The sequence below is a fragment of the Hyperoodon ampullatus genome (genome assembly GCF_949752795.1).
Source record: "Hyperoodon ampullatus genome assembly, chromosome: 4".
Taxonomy (NCBI): domain Eukaryota; kingdom Metazoa; phylum Chordata; class Mammalia; order Artiodactyla; family Ziphiidae; genus Hyperoodon; species Hyperoodon ampullatus.
Genome location: NC_136917.1, coordinates 117,017,407 through 117,033,576, shown reverse-complemented (window position 1 = coordinate 117,033,576; position 16,170 = coordinate 117,017,407). Strand labels below are relative to the sequence as shown.

Here is a 16,170-nt window from a genome sequence, read left to right as displayed (position 1 = left end):
AAAAATAATGACAGTCAACAACTAAATATATCCTCTGTATTTTTGCAATTCTTACCAAAAGCTTTGTGCCACTTCACGCAGTGTCTTTTAGAACAACATAATGGAGTGGGAAAAGGTTAAAAATTAAAGAGAAAAAATGCTACAACTAAGGAAAGGACTGAGTTCTGTGTAACTGAACAGGAAGTACTGTGCTTGTGGGTCTGTCCTTAGTCCTCTTTTCTTTTCACAGCCTTTGCCTTGGCAACATTGCCTAGTTACAGAGCATCAAGAACAGCTTCTACATTAGCTTCCTCAAAAATTCTAAACTTTATCCAAGCCACGGTCTCTGAGTGCTCCAGCCTTGTACTCCACTGGTCTGCTCTGGGATACTGTCTAAATATCTTATAGCAACCCAATATGCCCCAAACGGAACTCATCATTTTCTTTTCCAAACACTCCTGTCTGCTTTTTCCTCTTTCTGTTGATGGCATCACTACTCTTCAGTTCACCGGGACATGCATCTTTGATTTCCCTTTTTCCACAAGTAAGCTGTAAGATTTCCACTCCTGTTGCTGGTATCCTGGTTCAGACCTAGTCCATTCCCTGTCCTAGACTCTTTTCCCTACTCCAGTCCCTTCTGTATTCTAATGATTATACTGCTCTCTTCAAAAAACTTTAAATTATTCACCACTGTTCTCAAAACAAATCTCAAACTTCCAGATGTAGTTTTTAAAGGTTTCTCTACAGTCTGACTCTATTTTACTTTTCCAACCCTAATTTCACTACTCCCCTGCCTTCTTTAATCTCCCCTTGTCTGGAATGCTGCCCACTGTGCCCAAATCTTCCAAAACATCACAGCTCAACAATTAATGAAACCATGTACAAGCCCCTGTTGTGTTTTGAAATAAAATGCTGACTCAAGAGTTAATGATTGGGAAATGTGAAGATGCAGAAACAAAGAACAGCTGTTGGGCTAGGGAACTGGTAACAATTTAGACTATAATGCTGCCACATGGCAGAATCACCGAACTCCCAGTTCCCTGAAAGGTATAAAGGCCTGACACACACTCCTAAGTTGTTTGTACAGGAAGCAGACCGCGTGCCAGAGGAAAACTGCTGACCACAAGCACATAGACCCTAGACTGGTTGAAACCAGAAGGCTGATTGATGATGCTTGAAACTTCACCTTGATGCCAGCCAATCCCAGAATTGTCCACAAGCTGATCACACCCTGCTCTTTGAACACTATAAAACTCCTCATAACCCCTCCAGGGTGGATCACACAGTCTTGAGGGCATTAGCCCTCTGTGGCCCCCTTTGCCTGGCAAAGCAATAAAAGCTACTCTTTTCTACTTCACCCAAAACTCTGTCTCCGCGTTTCTGTTCGGCACTGGTGAAGAGGCCGAGTTTTGGCAACATAAACTTCTTTCCAAGAACCCTGCCCCAATTCCCCACGTCTCAGCTTTTATGGATCTTAGTCCATTCTATCTGATATTCTGGCTATTTGGTTATTTATTTCCCTTTTAAATCATAAGCTCCTTTAGGTCAAGAAAAACGTATGCATCCTATTTGTGCCCCTCTCAGTGCCCAGGGCACTATACTATAAGCACACCACCAATGGCTCAATAAATATATGAAGCGTCATTAACTTCTCATAGCAGAGGAGGAGCTTCCCCACTAGATGAAGTTTAACAAGGGCCAGAGTATTTCCATTAGTAGTATTTAAAGTAATGAATTAAAACAAAAGATTAAGTGTAAGCACCATAAAGTTAATTCTTATTCTCTACTATGATCTTAATAAAAAGGCTAACCAAGGCATATTAGATTTTGAAGGACTGGCCTATATACTGGGGCTTGGGGTTAATTTAGAAACATTATATCTTTCAGGTTACCATTATTTCAAAACTAAAACCAATGTCAGGAAAAACTAAGAATTACTGGAAGGTAAATGTTCTCAACAATTTAATCATGACCACTTTACAGGTAATATTTCTAACTATATGCTTAGGCAAACAATATTTAAACAATTTTATTTTTGAAAGTGTAGTGTTTTTTCTTTGTAATCAAAAACTTTTTTTTTTCCCCAAAAACTTTTTAAGAAGTATGAATTTGAACTTATATGAAAGAGCCGTTAAAGTTCAGCCTTCCTAAGTCAGGGGCTTAGGGTATTTAACTTTATAATTATGGATTCAAATAAGACTACAGAAAATCAGGTCTCAACCACAGTCCAAAACATTAGAAAATGATTATAAAAGCAAGCGTTTTAATGCAAAATCAGTCACCAACAAAACTAGAGTATTCCCATACTGAGAAGAATGCATGGAATCAGCATTCAGCACACTAAGGCCCTGGGGGTTAATCCAGCTCTGGTAGATTAACTGGGGCAAGACACTCAAGGACATACCCTCAGGTAACCAGAGAAGACCAGACTGCTTTATGCTCTGAGAAGGAAAAATGCTTATTTGATCTGTTACTCAACAGGACTTACCTGATTTCAGTGATCCTTAATTAATTTTATTAGAACAAACATGAACTCCAACATTGGAACCAATATTAGACCTTCAATGTCCTTTAGATTATAATCCATTTTGGGCCAAGCTGACCCGAGATATGTCTTTTACTCAAATCTACCAAGCTTGCCTCTTATGGCTGTGTATCTGGGATGGGGAAAGCAGAGACACCACTTAAAAAAACTTGCCTCTTTGCCAAAATGAGAGGATATTTAATAACTATCTGTGTCAAACAGTAATTTCTTAGATCCTCTTTTGAATAAAACCCTGGTGATTAAGAAATCAAAGATTCTCCATGGTAAAAACTCTTGACTATAATGCTCAGGATACAAAGACACAAGGTCAGGCACTGTGAGCACAGCTGTCTGTGGACTAGTGGTTCACTACTGTCCGGAGAGTCACCTTAAAGCAAAAAGGATTAGGACACTTCCATACCTTTTGTAGGCATCTTGAGGCACAGGCAGAAATCATAGCTGTGGAGGTACCGGGATGAATTACCAATGAATGTAAACTAATTGCTATATCTTGAATTGGCGATCCAAGCAGTGGTCCTAGGTAAGGGGGAAAAGATTTTATTAGGACTCAGTATACAGTGAGGGGTAAATGAAATGTGTAAAGAGATAGGCAGAGAACTTCTAGTTTCCAGTTCTGCATGTAAAGGAGCTCTGAAGTCATCACTTTGTTGTAAATAATAAGTAAAAAGCAACAATTCTTATTGAATTGGTAAGAGATGGGAGGACAAAGGGCAAACCACTGTCTCCAAGACTGGAGAGACAGGTGAGTGCAGGCAGTCACACCTGAACTGTAATTGAACTGCTTGAGGCTCGGTGTGGCCAAGTCAGAGTTAAAAACTCCAGGGGGACCCAGTCTTGGGGGTGGAGAGGGGCATAATTTTGTGAGCTCAAGCAGGTTCTCACAGTAAATATCAGAGATTCAGGGGGAGGGGGAAAGAATCCATCCTGAAATACTCCAAGGCACTCCATTCTTAACAAGGCCTGCCCTCAGGGGAAACTAGTTAATTAGAGCAAAACCTGCAGGGATATTATCAGAGACTAACTGACTTGAGGGAAGTACCCAATTCCAATCTACTCTAGCCATCCTGTCCCACCTAAGGCAGGTGAAAAAAACTGAGAAACACTTGTGCAGCTCAGAGTCCAAAGGCACAGGCTGACTAGAAGACTGAGACCTAATCCTGGGACTACAGATGCTTCCCCTCCCCTTTACTTCACCACCACATTACTAAAGGCCGGTTTATAGCAGTCCCTTACCCAGTACATCACGTCTGGCTATCAAGAAAAAATTACGGGATGAATTGGGAGATTGGGATTGACATATATGCACTAAATATGTATAAAATAGACAACTAATAAGAACCTGCTATAGGGCTTCCCTGGTGGCGCAGTGGTTGAGAGTCCGCCTGCTGATGCAGGGGACACGGGTTCGTGCCCCGGTCCGGGAAGATCTCACATGCCGTGGAGCGGCTGGGCCCGTGAGCCATGGCCGCTGAGCCTGTGCGTCCGAAGCCTGTGCTCCGCAACGGGAGAGGCCACAACAGTGAGAGGCCCGCGTACCGCAAAAAAGAAAAAAAAAAAAAAAGAACATGCTATATAAAAAATAAATAAAAGAAAAAAAGGAAAAACTTATAAGGCATATTGAAAGGCAAAAAGCACAATTTGAATTTGAATAGAGAGCAAGCATCAGAACCAGATGTGGCAGGGACGCTGAATGATCAGACTGAGAATATAAACAACTATGACTAATATGCTAAGGGCTTAATAGGTAAAGTAAAGGGCATGCAAGAACAGATGGGCATGACAGCAGAGAGACAGAAGTCCTAAGAAAGAACCAAAAAGAAATGCTTCAGATGAAAAACACTGTTACAGAAAGGAAGAAGCCCACTGATAGTCTTAGATGGGAAACAGCTGAGGAAACGGTCTGAGTTAGAAAATATATCAGTAGAAACCTCCAAAACTGAAAAGCAAAGTGAACAGAAGACTGAAAAAAACCCAAAACAATATCCAAGGCTGTGGGACAACTATAAAGGTATAACATATGCGTGATGGGAAGAGATAGGGAGAAAACACCACCAAAGTTAGAAGAGAAGAATGAAGCAGTTTCTAACATTAGGAGGGATTAAATGGTTGAGTGTGATACTAATGTGCACTCTGATTGGAGTACCTTACCTTGGAGGCACGCGCTGTGAAGGCCATTTTCAATGGCCTCTCGTGAGGCCTGAGAAAGGTCTTCGGCAACACTTGCTGCATACTCGATGACTGGCAGAAGAGATGATGTTTCCAGTGATTTTGCTTCCAGTTCTACAGTCACAAGATGCCGTCTGTCTCCTAAAGTTCTGTCTAAGGTATCTGTAAACAAATCGAATACAGTACCTCAAAGATTTGTTCCAGAAAGATGTCAAGGTACCACAACTGGCAAAATTACAATCAGCAAGTTCAAGGTCTCATGGAAGGTAAAGCGGAAGAAAATATCAACAATGACACTAAATACAGTGTAAAAATATCAGAGTAAATAGTTCTACCAAGAAAGCATCTGCTGGGACTTTCCTGGTTGTCCAGTGGTTAAGAATCCACCTTCCAATGCAGGGGATGCGTGCTCGATCCTTGGTCGGGGAACTAAGATCCCACATGTGGTAGGGCAACTAAACCCAAGCCCATGTGCTGCAACTACAGAGCCCATGCACTCTGGAGCCCGCATGCCACAACAAAATATCCCAGTGTGCCGCAACTAAGACCAGATGCAGCAAAAAGTAAATTAATTAAAAAAAAAAAAGAAAGCATCTGCTTCTGTGTTTACCACCATTAAAAACCTGCTCTGAATCACCTATTAATATTGCTTTAGGACTTCCCTGGTGGTGCAGTGGTTAAGAATCTGCCTGCCCACATATATACAATGGAATATTACTCAGCCATAAAAAGAAACAAAATTGAGTTATTTGTAGTGAGGTGGATGGACCTAGAGACTGTCATACAAAGTGAAGTAAGTCAGAAAGAGAAAAACAAATACTGTATGCTAACACTTATCTATGGAATCTAAAAAAAAAAATAGTTCTGAAGAACCTAGGGGCAGGAGAGGAATAAAGACACAGACATAGAGAATGGACTTGAGGACACAGGGAGGGGGAAGGGTAAGCTGGGATGAAGTGAGAGAGTGGCATGGACTTATATATACTACCAAATGTAAAATAGATAGCTAGTGGGAAGCAGCTGCAGAGCACAGGGAGATCAGCTCGGTGCTTTGTGACCACCTAGAGAGGTGGGATAGGGAGAGTGGGAGGGAGATGCAAGAGGGAGGAGATATGGGGATATATGTATATGTATAGCTGATTCACTTTGTTTTAAAGCAGAAACTAACATGCCATTGTAAAGCAATTATACTCCAATAAAGATGTTTAAAAAAAAAGAATCCACCTGCCAACACAAGGGACATGGGTTTGATCCATGTCTGGGAAGATCCCACATGCTGCAGAGCAACTAAGCCTGTGTGCCACAACTACTGAGCCTGTGCTCTAGAGCCCGTGAGCCATAACTACTGAGCCCATGCTCCACAACTACTGAAGCCCTTGCATTCTAGGGCCCATGTGCCTCAACTACTGAGCCCACGTGCTGCAACTACTGAAGCCTGCATGCCTAGAGTCCGTGCTCTACAACAAGAGAAGCCACCGCAATGAGAAGCCCGTGCACCACAACGAAGAGTAGCCCCTGCTCGCCACAATTAGAGAAAGCCCGCGTGCAGCAACAAAGACCTAGTGCAGCCAAAAAATTAAAAAAAAAAAAAATTACTTCAGTGTTAGGGTGTGTTGAGGCAGGTGATCACACAAATTTTGTTATGCAGGTTACACTTTTAAACATTTCTTATGTGACTGATATTCTTCTAAATACAAAATTTTTATTTAAAAGTAAAAGAGTACAAATGGTTATCTAATGAAAATTAAAAGGCTTCACCCTGCCAACCAACAAACTTAAATTTCATACACTCTTCCAGCAATATTTTATGTATTGGGTTTGGTCAAAAAGTTCATTTGGGTTTTTCCATAAGCTGGTACGGAAAAACCCAACGAACTTTTTTTTTTTTTTTTTTTAATATTTATTTATTTGGTTGCACTGGGCCTTAGTTGTGGCAGGCAGGCTCCTTAGCTGTGGCTCACCGGCTCCTTAGTTGTGGCATGCAAACTCTTAGCTGTGCAATGCATGTGGGATCTAGCTCCCTGACCAGGGATCAAACCTGGGTCCCCTGCATTGGGAGTGCAGAGTCTTATCCACTTGCACCACCAGGGAAGTCCCCCGAATGAACTTTTTGGCCAACCCAATATTTAATGTTTATGATTCTTCCCCAAAAACTAGTGATCTATTTGTAAAAATGAAAATAGACTCCCTCATTAGCTAACAACCAATAGCTTTCAGTGAAACCGAGTGAGGCCCTGTGGGGCTCCGAGGCATGGAGGCCCTTTTGTCCCCCATTTCTTGAAGGCAAGACTCCAGCCTCCATGACCTTCCCTGAGTTCCAAAGGGCAGATTCGAACAGTTGCTAATCAAGGGAGGAAGCAGCCAAGAAACCACCTGAGGCAAAATTAAAGGGACCAGAGAAGCTCCTCAAGATTAGGAGACCACCTGAGATGAGATGAAGGGAGTGAAAGCCCTGTGTACACCCTGATGCTGTCAGAGACCCCACCTTTGAACCACTGTTATAAAACCCTCATCAAATCCTCCCAGGTTGGGACACATAGTTTTTCGAGGCAGGAGCCTGCTGTGTCCCCCTTTGCCTGGCAAAGTAATAAGGCTATCCTTTTCTATTTTGTCTCTGAGATTTGATTTGGCACCAGTATACAGAGAAGTTGAGCTTTTGGCAACATCACCAATCTCCAAGATTTTACTAAGACAAAACTATGCTGTATTTATGTGAGTGACCATGGAACACAGTGACTCACGGCCCACATTCAAAACTGAGAACTAATTATGCTCTATAATTCCTCTTCATAATTCCTATTATGAAATATAAAACTAACTTTTATATTATGAAATATTTTATACTTAAAAATACATGCATAACCTAAAACCAGAATGAACATTTATAACCTAAAAACAAAATGAACATTCATGAAACCTAATATTACTAAAGAAACAGAACATTACCAGTAACCTAGAAGCCTTCTGAAGAAACAACCGCTATCATGATGTTGTATTTAAACATTCATATGATTTTCTTTAGAGTTGTATCACAGATGCAGGTATCCCTAAACAATATAGTTTACTTCTGCTTTGTTTTGAATATGTTATTATACTGCATGTATTCAGCAACTTGCTTTTTTCTGCTTCACATTTGTGGGTCATCTGGGCTGACACCTGGTGATGTAGTACATTCTTTTTCACTGTTATACAGTATTCTACTACATGAACAGAGTATAATTTATCCACTATGTCCACAAATATTTGGATTTTTTTCACCTAAAGTTTTATTACAATGCTATTATGAAGGTTCTTGTATCTGTCTCTCAATGTACATATGTAAGATTTTCTCTAGGGCATATACCTACTAGTGGAACTGCTGAGTAGTAAGGTCTGCACATAGTCAACTTCATAAGAAAGTTGCTGAACTGTTTTCACAGTGGTTATATAATTTACACTCCCACCAGAAGTTTCTGTATAACTTTCCATTGCTCAACATCTCACCAACACTTGGCATTGTCAGATTTGCATTCTTGCCAATTTTGTTGGTGTAAAATGCCATCTTGTCCTTTTTTTTTTTTTTTTTTTTTTTTTTTTTTTTTTTTTTTTTTTTTTTTTTGCGGTACGCGGGCCTCTCACCGCTGCGGCCTCTCCCGTTGCGGAGCACAGGCTCCGGACGCGCAGGCTCAGCGGCCATGGCCCACGGGCCCAGCCGCTCCGCGGCACATGGGATCCTCCCAGACCGGGGCACGAACCCGTATCCCCTGCATCGGCAGGCGGACTCTCAACCACTGCGCCACCAGGGAGGCCCCATCTTGTCCTTTTAACTTGCATGATCCTAATCATTACTGAGACTGAGAATCTTTTAATATGTTCACGGGCCTTTGGGGTATCCTCTTTTGTGAAATGTCTGTTCAATGTTTTTTGCTCACTTTTCTACTTGGTTGGTTGTCATGTTTTTAATGATCTTTTGAAGTTCTTTATATATATTCTGGATACTAATCTGTCAGTTTTATATGACGCAAATATCTTCTCTCAGCTTTTGGCTTGTCTTTTTGCTTTCTTTATAGTGTATTTGAATAAATTCTTAATTTCAGTAATATCAACTTTAGTAATCTTTTAGTTCATAGTTTCAACCTTATCTGGTTAGTAAAACAATTCTCCTATATTGTCTTCCAAAAATTCGAAGGTTTTCCTTTCATAAAGTTTTGGGGTTTTCTTGCTTTTTTTTCTCTTTTGCATATATTAGCATTTATTCTCTTTATTCTTTTGTGCTCAAAGGGAGATTTCCAACTCTTCTTTCATATTTAGGCTTTTAAATTCACCTGGAATTGACTTTTGTATACAGTATGAGTTAGGAATCTAAACCTTTTTCCATATGAATAATTATCCCAGGCCCCTTTATTGAATATCAGTCCACTCTTTCTCACTGAGCTGCAATATCACTGATGTAAATCCAATTTTCACATAGATATGAGTCTGTTTCTAGGCTTTCTGGTTTGTTCCACTGGTATATTTGTCTATTCTTAGCTTGATTTGTGTCATAATGACTATGGCTTTATAATAAGTATTAATGTCTGATACACTTCTTTGGGTAGAACTGGTATCTTCATGATATTTAGTCTTCTTATCTATGAATAGTATGGTTTTCCATTTAACTTAGGTCTTCTTTAATGTCTGTACATTTTGATAATTTTCTAGATGTACACAAATGTAATCTGCTCCTCATCAGTGATGTGATCATTAGTGATCTGACTGTCCAGTCAGGGTGTGGTCTGATTGCTGCAGCATCTGGTTACTAGTTTTCACCTTGTAACTAATAAGCAATCTAGAGCGAGACGCTTGGAGACCACGCAAATATGCTGCTCAACAACGTACTCAATATTAAGCATTCACCATATTACAAGATGACGATTTCTTATTCCAGCCCTCCTCCTCAACATCTAACAGTCAGCATTTGGCACTTCAGTGTAAGGAAGAAGAGTCTCTTCTTCTTGTTGATCTATCATCAGTATGGACTCATGAATTCCAACTTTTTCTCAGTGGTCTATGATTATTGTTCGTAATTATTTTGGAGTTCAAATCAACCCAGATTTAGCCAGTGGAGCCTCTTCGGGTTGGTTCCTGTGTCCTTATGACGCATCCCCATCATTTTTTTGAGCATTTCCTTTCTTTCTCAGAAAACATGATGTTCTGTTGCTTGCTTATTTTTGATAGTCTCCTATTTCTTACTAATACTTTCTATCCCCTTTCTTATTTCTTCAAAAATAATACTTATTTTATACTCAGCATATGATAATTCTAGTATCAGAAGCCTTTGCTGGTCTGCCTGTGATGTTTATTGTTTCTGCTGCCTTTTTTGCTCCCTGTGCCTTTGCTCAAGGTTTTATGATTAAAAAAAAATTTTTTTTTTTGCGGGGGGGCTTCCCGGGTGGCACAGTGGTTAAGAATCCGCTTGCCAATGCAGGGGACACGGGTTCGAGCCCTGGTCAGGGAAGATCCCACATGCCGCGGAGCAACTACGCCCGTGTGCCACAACTACTGAGCGCTCGAGCCACAACTACTGAGCCTGCATGCCACAACTACTGAAGCTCATGCACCTAGAGCCTGTGCTCTGCAACAAAGAGAAGCCACAGCAATGAGAAGCCCGCGCACCACAACGAAGAGTAGCCCCCACTCGCCGCAACTAGAGAAAGCCCGCGCGCAGCAACGAAGACCCAACAGAGCCAAAAATAAATAAATAAATAGATAGGTAAATTTATTTAAAAAAGTTTTTTTAAATTGTGAGTTCATATTCCTTTGTGGGATTTTCTTTGAGGCCTGGATTGAGGATACGTTTATCTAAAGAAGCCCTACATTTGTTTTCTCCAGGTTCCTTGGTATATTACCAATCCATGAGCACTTTACACTAAATTCTAGTTTGGAGTTTTTCAGGTCACACTGGTTCTATGAATTTAGGCTGAAAATGCTATCAGAAGCCTACAGTTACAAATTCTCAGAAATTTTTCCTTTTTGCCCCACAGTCAGTCAGACAAGTTTCCTTGTCCTCTTCTTTTTTTAGATGTTGGGGGTAGGAGTTTATTAATTAATTTATTTATTTTTGCTGTGTTGGGTCTTCATTTCTGTGCAAGGGCTTTCTCTAGTTGTGGCAAGCGGGGGCCACTCTTCATTGCGGTGCGCGGGCCTCTCAATATCACAGCCTCTCTTGTTGTGGAGCACAGGCTCCAGACGCGCAGGCTCAGTAGTTGTGGCTCATGGGCCCAGTTGCTCCGCGGCATGTGGGATCCTCCCAAACCAGGGCTTGAACCCGTGTCCCCTGCATTAGCAGGCAGATTCTCAACCACTGCGCCACCAGGGAAGCCCTGTCCTCTTCTTTTATGGAGAAGATTTTCCTCATTACTTCCATGAGTATGTGGCCCTCAAGTTCTAGGTTAGACATGACCACAGATTTCTCCAGGGTAGCTAGTGGCTTAGGTGCTGGCTTATTTTCCAAGATTCCTGCTCTGGTTTCCTTTTTGGCCTCTGGAAATTTCCATTACATTCTAACCATCTCAGACATTAATTTAAAAGATGTTATTTATATTTTCCCAGAATTTTTGGGTTTTCCAGATATAAAGTCCAGAAAGAGAAATCATCATGTCATTTGCCCCTGTGTCCTGCTTGTTTAATTTTTCAAGTTTCAATGAAAAATAACCACCTGGCCTTTTTACAAATCACTGAGTTGCTTAAAAGTTCCTAGTTATCCTAAACATACCTTTTCTATATTTTTTCACAAACCTGCCCATGTTTTCTCCTGGCGGGGGGACAGGAATGATTGTCATGTTCTTTTGTTTAAGGGAACCAAATTGAAATTATCACATGTAGAAAAATCATGAATTCTTACATTTTGGGACAGAAATATAAAAAGTGCACTTTCTTAAGAATACCATCAGCACAGGATTACCATACTTATTAAATAGTGGAAATTATTTTCCACTCTATTTTTGTTTGTTTTTTTTTTTTTTTTTTGCGGTACATGGGCCTCTCACTGTTGTGGCCTCTCCCGTTGTGGAGCACAGGCTCCGGACACGCAGGCTCAGCGGCCATGGCTCACGGGCCCAGTCGCTCAGTGGCATGTGGGATCTTCCCAGACCAGGGCACGAACTCGTGTCCCCTGCATCGGCAGGCGGACTTTCAACCACTGTGCCACCAGGGAAGCCCTGTTTTTTCTTTTTAAATTTTAAAATTTTATGTCTTATTTTATTGAGATATAATTGACATACAGCACTGCAGGAGTTTAAGGTATACAACATGATTTAAGTTACACAGATCATGAAATGATTACCACAGAAAGTTTAGTGAACATCCATCATCTCATATAGACACAACATTAAAGAAATAGAAAAAAATTTTTTTCTTTGTGATGAGAACTCTTAGGATTTACTCTCTTAACTTCCATTTATAACGTACAGCAGTATTAATCATCTTTATCATGTCATACATCATATCACTAGTACTTATCTTATAACTGGAAGTTTGTACCCTTTGACTACCTTCATCTAATTCTACCTTCCCCACCCCCCATTTCCACTCAATTTAGGGAGTAAAACTGACACACCAACTTCAAATTGTTATACTCCTTCTGGTAGTGAGGACTGGGATGAGCTGTCTACTTCAATGGCTGATCCCACTGCACACTTGCTTGATGAGTGGCTCAGCCAATATATGTAATAAATGAGTTGTAATGAAATAGAGCTGTGTCTAAAACAAACAAATGCTAAAAAACAAGAAAACACACACATAAAACCTGTCCCCACTGATGGAAGACACTAGTGACTATGAACCCTGCCGTATGCAACTAAACTAAGAGATTCAGAAAACAGGTCATGGAGAAAAAGAGAGCAACAGAACCAGCGAATTCTAAATGTTGTGAATTCGAAATGTTGTATTTTTTACCTGTGGCACGAACTGAATTTAGGATGGTCTCTCGGTATGCCACCTGGAGGGGCCCTAGATAGGTTTCCAGTCCATATTCCCTCTTGATTCGGTCATGAATTATCTCAATATGTAACTCCCCCATGCCACAAAGGATAGTCTGGTTAAAAGAGGAAGAAAACAAAGATCAAGGAAAAAATTAAGTTTATCACAAAATACTAATAAAGGTATATCAATATATTTTATTTTTCATTACTTACAAAATGAATTTCTTCTGTAATTTTTTTTGGCTCTTACATCAAAACACAGCTTTTAACTTTTCTGATTGAAATTATAAATAAATTAAGAGTGAATCACTAGGCCAATCTCTTAATTCTTTGATAGCTGAATTATCAGTTGGGTAAGTGGTATCTAACTAGAACTATACTTCCAAACCACAAAGGTAAGTTCTGGCCAGTGAAATATAAGCATAAATGATGTTGGTAACTTCTGGGTTACGTCTTTAAGGGTAAATAAAGCCCTTCTCTTAATGAAGATATAGACAACCATCTTGACATGTGAACGAGGGCAACATCTTGTGAATGGGGGGAATAATCCCTCCCCCAAACACTCCCAACCACATGGCTATTTCCAACCATCCTGGGCACCTTACAGTCTTGTGGGCAGTTGAAACTTCCAAAGTAGCTTGGAACTTTACGTGACAGAGAAACTGACTTTTATCTTCTTTGAGCCAATGTTATTTTGGGTCCTTGTTAGAACAGTCAAATTTGCATCAAAACCAATCAAAACATGTTTTTGTTTTTAGAAAGCAACAATGGTTATTCCTGAAGAAGGTCTTTGTGTATGAGAGAATATAGTGCAAAGAATCCACATTTGCCCCATTTTATCATATACCATCTGTGTAGTGAGGCATTAACTTTACCCTAAAGAGAGATCTGGCCCTTGCCTTCAGCTACTGGGAAGTTATCTCTAGGCCAAGACCCTGCCTGATAGAAGTGTCTTTGCTTGTCTGGGGCCTTTGTCCACCAGATAGTCTAACAGTGTGATTTATGATGCAGCTTTGGAATAGTTGTACCCATTTACAACCTAGAGAGTAAAGGTAGTAGCCCAAACCTACAGGAGGCACTAGAGATTAAATGTCAACCACATAGACAGTATGTGATTATACCCTAATAAAAACTCTGGGCACGGAAGGCCTGGGTGAGGTTCCCTGACTGACAATACTCTATGCCAGGAGGATGAAGAAAAGCCTTGCATTTACAACCCTCTCAGACTTTGCCCTAGGTGTCTCTTCCTTTAGCTGGTTCTGATTTGTTTCCTCTCACTATAATAAAACTGTAATTGTAAGGAACAACAACAAAAAACTATTTGGTGTATGACTGTAATATAAAGTTAAAGAAGTAATTATTTGGAAAAAAGGCAGTTGTAGAATAATACAAATAGAATGACTTCTTATATATCTGTACATATATATTTGGAAACATAAATACTGTGTTTTATAACATTGCACAGCAGAAAAATGGATGTTTGGAAAAGTGTGAAAGGCTATTCACCAAGTTTTCACAGTGATTACCTATGTAGAATAGGATAGAGAGACTGAAAGGGAGACTTTAATTCTTTACTTTGTACACTTGAATGTTATTTGCTATTTAAAAAAAATATGTACTGGCATGTTTTAAATAAAAAGTTTCTGTTTTAATTGCTGTTGTAGCCTTCAGAATCAATTAAACTAAATGGCTACCTCATTTAGCTGGCATTTGGGAAAATAAAGTACTCCATATTTTCAGATTAACTAAATCAGTTTATCCTTTTTAAAGGCAAATTTATAATTTTTTAAGGAAATTTTTCTAGAATTTTATATAAACTCTACCCTGCCCCCCTAAAAAGAAGATGCAGAATGAATATGTGTTCTTCTACTGTATTATATAATATACAGCACAGTCCTGTACCTACTTCAGGACTCTATTTCCTCCATTGTTAGGCTGTAATCTATCACTTCTCACCAATTTTAGGTGTGTTATCATCATTAAAAGTATACCTATGCATCCTCCCTTTAGAAAGCTGCTTCTATAAGTTTTAGCATAAGAGGCTCAAGGTTTTGTCTTGGGATTGAACCTTATTTCAAAATTTCACAAAAGGCTGTCTTCTGGAAGGTAGAAATGTTGGAAAGTAGTTTATATAAGTAAGGTATAATCATACTGAGGAATTAGGAGAATTTAGCTTGACAGTCAAAATATAATCAGAAATTTATATTATGAGAGAACCAAAAAAGAAGGCTTTTTCTTTCAGGGGCATAGACCAATCAATGTTTTGGATATATGCACTTAAACACTCTCTCACACACACACAAATGTTTTTATTGAAAGATTCTTGGGATTAAATAATAATATGCATACTTGTCCAGAGTCAGGATCTAGCTTCACTTTCAAACTGGGATCTTCACGCTGAAGGCATTTCAATGCATGATCCAAATCTAGAGGATAAACAATAACTGTTATCTTTATGTTTCATTTTTTTGGATAAGGTACTATACATTCTAGTGGGAAAACAGATGAACAAGCAAATTTTGAAAAAAAAAAATTTCAAACAGCCAGAAATGTTCTGTAGAGAATAAAACAAGGTGATGAGATAGTAATGGGAGGTTACTTGAGATTGAGTGACCTGGGAAGACCTGTCCAAGATGATTCAGAAAAAGACACAAACCAAAAAGAACGACATCGCAAGTAGAATCCTGAAGAAAAAGAATTCCAGATAGAGGAAATGGCTGTGCAAGGAATGGCTTCTATTGGAGAAACAAGAAGGCTAGTGTAGCTGGATATTGGTGGACAAAAGGAAGAGTAGCATCAGATGAGGCGGGAGATGTATGGCAGGGAGCACACCATGTAAGGTATTGAAGGCCATGGTGAAGAGTTTGGATGTGCACTGGGAAGCCACTGAAGGGTTTAAATGGGACAGTAACATCATCTGATTACGTTCTGCAAAGGTTAAGGAACTGGCAAAAAAGACTTTAGAAACACATACAATAAGAAACTGGCAAAAGGAAGCTAAATTACATCATGAATAAAGAGATACTAATGTGATTACTCCATGATGAATTATCACACCAAGGAGGAAGTAAGAATATAGCTGACCCTTGCACAACATGGGTCTGATGCGGGTCTGCTTATACGCGGATGCAGAATCGGAGGACCCAAGCATAGGGAGGGCTGACTGTAAGTTATACTTGGATTTTCAACTGTGTGGAGGGCTGGGGCCCCAACCCCCCTGTTGTTCAAGGGTCAACTGTATGTTATTTGCATTAAATATGCCATCTAAAGTAAAGAGATACTTTGATACAATCAATTAACTGATATGCACATGCTCCCTCTTTAGACCTGCACTGTCCAAATGGTAGCCACAACCCATCTGTACAAGATATTACTAGTCTGAATTAACGTTAGCTCTAAGTGTAAAATTCATACCAGGTTTCAAAGACTTCACATGGAAAAGAAAAAAGAAAGTAAAGTATCTCAATAATTTTTATATTGATTATGTTGAAATGATAATATTTTGATATACTGAGTTAAGTAAAATATATTACTAAATTA

At 39.6% G+C, this 16,170-nt stretch overlaps 1 protein-coding gene across 1 annotated transcript in view; it reads right to left on the bottom strand.

The window, feature by feature from the left end:
• Nucleotides 1-16,170, bottom strand: part of GFM2 (GTP dependent ribosome recycling factor mitochondrial 2) — a gene marked incomplete at its 5' end in the record, with an annotated part of 40,804 nt that overhangs the window by 2,373 nt on the left and 22,261 nt on the right. The window contains 4 exons of the mRNA XM_079704122.1: nucleotides 2,925-3,040; nucleotides 4,673-4,852; nucleotides 12,605-12,743; nucleotides 14,980-15,056. Coding sequence (XP_079560248.1) covers nucleotides 2,925-3,040; nucleotides 4,673-4,852; nucleotides 12,605-12,743; nucleotides 14,980-15,056 — 512 coding nt within the window. The remainder of the gene's footprint in view (nucleotides 1-2,924; nucleotides 3,041-4,672; nucleotides 4,853-12,604; nucleotides 12,744-14,979; nucleotides 15,057-16,170) is intronic.